The sequence below is a fragment of the Cynara cardunculus genome (genome assembly GCF_001531365.2).
Source record: "Cynara cardunculus var. scolymus isolate 2C chromosome LG 9, CcrdV1, whole genome shotgun sequence".
NCBI classification, from domain to species: Eukaryota; Viridiplantae; Streptophyta; class Magnoliopsida; order Asterales; family Asteraceae; genus Cynara; species Cynara cardunculus.
The window spans coordinates 17816243-17821321 of NC_037536.1; the positions used below are offsets into that span (position 1 = coordinate 17816243).

Consider the following 5079-nt stretch of genomic DNA (forward strand, 5'->3'; position numbering starts at 1 on the left):
AAAATAATAATAATTTGCTAAATATATGAAATATTTTAATAATATATATTAAACTATATATATAATATTGTAATCTCCACAATAAAAAGTTGAAGATTTTGAATTATGATGTTTCATTTTGAAGACATTTGGATCTCGTTTATGAATTTAAGCTCCTCTCACATTTATGACCTTCCATTCGTGCCAAGAACTTTCTTTTCTTGTGGATTCAACGGTATAACAGCCCTTCGTTTTATACAATCAGCACCAGCACCCTTGAGCCCGACCCATTTTGCCTTTTGTTTCTTCTTTGGCTTGTGTTGTGCGGTACATTATAGAATCCGTGTGCTCTTGCGCTGGTTTCATAGATTTTTCAATACTTCATATATGAACCTTCCATTATCACGATATTTAACATTTTTATCTGACCATACTTTACAAAAGTAATATTAAAAGGTATAAAAAATACTTAAAATACTCGGATTTGATTTAAAAAAATATATTTATGTATTAAAAAAATTACTTTTTACATCATAATTTACACAATCTTTTGTGATTTTATACACGAAATCATCATTCTATCACACACACAATAATATATATATATATATATATATATATATATATAATTGAGGAATTCTCCCGAGAGGGCAAAGAGTCTATAAGTTGAATTCCAATCTGCTCTCTACAATCACTTGTATAAATTACTGTTGAGGAGAGAACCCATCGCCCTCGCCCCCAACAACTTATCCGCCATTTTTGTATCTCCAAAAACCCTTCATTACAACCGTTGCAGCTTCTGCCATTTTAATTTCTACCAGCTCTACATTCAATTTGGATCGAATCGGCAGCGTAATTAAGCTTTCTATCTCTCTATCTGTTTGCTGAAATTGGGATCTTACCTGAGATGTGGAGATCACCGCGAAGATCTAGACGTGATAGTGATAGCGATAGCATTGATGGTTCAATCCGTAGATCATCCTCAAATCTCAACTTCTGTCATCGATCTTTTAAAGATGTCGAGAATCTCTTTGGTGATGATGATGATGATAATGGTACTAACGGTTTCAATAAAACCCTAGATCAACCGTGCTCCAACAAAACCGTCCGAAGACTATCGATCTTCCATCGAGTTCACCTCGCTAATCAATTCGCGCGCGCCTTCTCAACCAGACAAGTCCCTAATCCGGAGAAGAAACCTCCACCGGAATCAAACAATGCCGTGGCGGCGGAGAAATTGGGGAAATCTGACCGCCTGATTTCGATTCCGGGAGCCGAAAAGCGAGTTGTGGTGTACACGACGAGCCTACGCGTGGTCCGGCCGACGTTCGAGGCTTGCCATACCGTCCAATCGATCTTACGAGGGTTCCGTGTCTCGATCGACGAACGAGATTTATCGATGGATTCCAGATTCCTAGACGAGTTACAGAACATCATGGCCGAAGGCGGTGAGGATGAGATCGAAAAAAGCAAACTAACCCTACCTAGGGTTTTCATCGGCGGTAGGTACATCGGAGGAGCCGAAGAGGTCAAACAACTGCACGAAACCGGCGAGCTAAAGAAGTTCATTGAAGGTTTACCGGCGGTTACTCCCGGCGTATGCGAGGGTTGCGGCGACTTCAGATTTATCCTCTGCGACGAGTGCAGCGGAAGCCACAAGTGCTACACGGAGAAAGGTGGCTTTAGGAGTTGTACGTTGTGCAATGAGAATGGTTTGATCAGGTGCCCATTTTGTTTGGGCCGTTAGATCAATGAATGATCTTTTGACTATCATTATTAGGACAAATTATAGACATAATTCTAGATTAGTGAGAGGGTTTATTTTTCTTAATGACCATTTTTCTTTCACACTTTTTTGCATTTTCTTTGAATATTTGTAGGGTTTAAGGTTTATAGTTTATGATCGATCGATGATTTGATTGTTGCGTAAATGTTTGGCACTGATAACTGTATCTTTTGATAAGCATGTTTGTTATTAAAAGTGTAATCGCACAATGCAGCGTGATATATCAGTGAATCTATGATTTTTGCTGCGGGGTGCCCACAACACTTTTAAGATGACCGTGAAGTCATGGTATGATCTTGAGAACTCGATTTGATCCGAACATAAGTCGATTGCGTTGATTTATGTATTTTCAAATGTGATCGACCTTTGAGCAAGACGCAAGCCTTAAGTACAAGCGTGATGTGTGCTTAGTTGAATTTTACCGTTTCAAGGTATTTGTTCAGTTTTTTGGTTGATTTTTTTGAGTTTTACATATATTTTCAAATATCTTTTATTATTAACCTTTGAAAATTTGGTATGTGTACATCTCATACCCCTAAAAATGTACTTATCGGAATATAGATTGAACAGTAACACGTGACCTAGCTCTGACCTTTATAGGTTTACCCATGGTGTGATCCATTACGATTCTAAAGAGTACTTGAGACTACTCGAACTCTAAACTGTAACTCCTACTTTGGTATTGTAGTAAAAAAGTCACATAGAAATCATTTAGTATCACATAGATTGAAAACACGTTTAACAGATAAAATAAACGTGAAATAGAAAAAAAAAATTATATATACAAGTAGAGGAATAAAATTAATCTGTATATTAAATAAAAATTAAAGCAAATTTATTGCATCTTAATGGATTTTGGCTTTTTAATATTTCTGTCACGTGGATAGTTAAATTGCAAATATGATATTAAAAAGAAAATGGATTCGTTATTTTAAATGTAAAACCAGTGTGTTTTGAGGAAGTTAGACCGGTCAAATACGAGTAACCATGTGCCAATTCTTATTCTATTTCAACTCATCCGGTTGGGTATGCCAACAAATATGTCTTTTTTTTTCCTTTTATTGGTCAAGGCAATTCAAAGCTGTTGTGTTTATTTTTTATTAAACGAGTTATTTACCAATTTTTCTATTAAGTCATGTATAAATAAATTTATCTGTTTGAATAGAAATATGTTAATGTTTACTTTTTCTCCTTGATCAAGAATCTGAATGACAGAAATGACCGATCTACCCTTACCATGAATTAAAGCATAATATAATGTCGTACATCTCTCATCATCAAAAAAAAAAAAAAAAAAACAAATTTCAATTCAGCCTTTGAATGTTTGAAACAATATTTGTTTACACCTAATTCAATCAATATCAAATAATAACAATTCAATCAAAATATCAAATAATAGCAAGTTTATGATAAAATCAAATCTTTACAACCGAGTAAAAACCAAATATGGTTGGATAGGCTATCCAGAGTAATCAAACCAATAGAAAAGGAAATGCAACGGTGGATCTATGAAATTAAAACCCACTGCTTCATCCCTTTTTGATATCACCATCATTGTCAAAATCAGTAACACATCCAAAATCAATCTGTACAAATATAGAACTATGCTTGGAATCGATACTTAAGAATCATAGGTTTTTATTTTTGTCTGGAATCCATTCCCTTTCTTACACTCGAGAAGAGATGCAGTCGAAAATAGGATCGTCTCCGAAAGGAGATGCAACCAACAATGGAGATGGTCGCCGGAAAGGGATGCGGCCGGCAATGGAGATGATCGAGAGAAGGGGGAAGGAAATAGATGAGCCGCCGAGAAGAGAACGTGTGTGAAGATGGGCGACCAAATAGGTTATATTAGGGGAGCGCTCTTTATCAGGGGCAAGCATGGTAACATTTCGGGATGAACTTGGACAAGTAAGGTATTTAGGCTGTGCGAATAAGCGCCTATTTTTCATTAAGCTGTAAATAAACACCTCAAAGTGTCGGTGCGAATAAGCCCAATAAGCTATTAAGCCCATTAAGTCACAAGTAAACAACTCCTAAGTCTTGTATGGATTAAGTTGTCTTTATGGATTATAATACGTTATTATTCAATTGTTGTGCTGAATAAGCTGTTTGAATAACAAAAATAACTATTTTACCTCTGAATCGGAATGACATTGAAATTTCAAATACAACATTCTGATCTTGAAAAATGAAGAGAAGAAGAAAAGAGATAATTGAGTGATAGATTTGTTGAGAATCCACAGATGGTTGGTGAGTAATTAAGGAAACACAAAAGTAGATGTTGCAAGTAATGTTTCTGTGGTGAAGAAGAGACTAGCAGAAGATGAGGCATCCATGAATTAGTGGAATCAATAGCCACTGCTTCAACACCTAGCATTCAAGAAAAATATGAGCAGAATTGAATCGTCAACAATGGCAAAGCCACAAACAGATCTAAGATCTCGACAAACGTTGTAGCACCAATTTGAAAAAAAAATGTTCAAGCTGTAACCCTAGACGCCACTGTAACCATGAAATAGATAAAGGTAGCAGAAAGCAGCAATTGATCATCAAAAAGGAGGAAGAGTGGATTTTAGGGACGATAAGGGTAGTAGGGTGCTCATCTTCATCTTCATCGATTGAAGAAGATAAGCAAGTAGTCTGCTCGAGAATTCTGATCTCTTCAACAATAGGAGATAGAAATAAAAGAACATTGATTTTAAGAGGAATCATCTTTCAAGATAAGAGCCTGTCTTTTGGATAGCTGAATCACAAGAGGGGTAAATGGCCTGACCCAATAAGCCCTCACTTTTTTTTTTTTTTTTTAATATAAGCTACAACCGAACATCTTTATATAGCTTACCAAATAAGTTAAATAAGCTATTACCGAATAGACTTTCTGAGTATTTCTAACAGATTTTCATAGAAAAATAAAAAAATATTTATTATTTTGTGTCAATTTTTTTTTATATTATTCTCTAAAATTAAAAAAAAAAAACAAGAGAAAACTTTAAATTTGATAATTCATTAAGAGTATCTCCAACATATTATTTATAATTTATTTAAAATAGAGATCCAAAAGCTAAAGACATTGTTTAATAAACATAAACTAACTTATTTTTTGAGTACACGTTTAAATAAACATAAACTAGCTTATTGGAGTAGCTTTTGGAGCTTATTGTGACGCTTTTTAATTATAACTCTCATTAATATTAATTATAATTAATTATTAATAAATATTGATAAAAACTAATTATTATTTATATTAATAAATATTAATTGAAAATTATCAATTAATTTTAATTATATATTATATATTAATTATTTAGAGT

General features: G+C 34.2%; 1 protein-coding gene across 1 annotated transcript; it reads left to right on the plus strand.

The window, feature by feature from the left end:
- Positions 1 to 663: 663 nt before the first annotated feature.
- LOC112518490 (uncharacterized protein At5g39865-like) lies at positions 664 to 1905 on the plus strand. The gene has a single exon (XM_025126197.1). It carries the CDS (start codon positions 887 to 889, stop codon positions 1724 to 1726), a length of 840 nt encoding a protein of 279 aa, XP_024981965.1. The 5' UTR covers positions 664 to 886; the 3' UTR covers positions 1727 to 1905.
- The last annotated feature ends 3174 nt before the right edge of the window (positions 1906 to 5079 follow it).

Excerpts from the sequence above, each read along its gene's own strand:
- LOC112518490 (XM_025126197.1), top strand. The coding sequence starts at position 887 with ATGTGGAGATCACCGCGAAGATCTAGACGTGATAGTGATAGCGATAGC.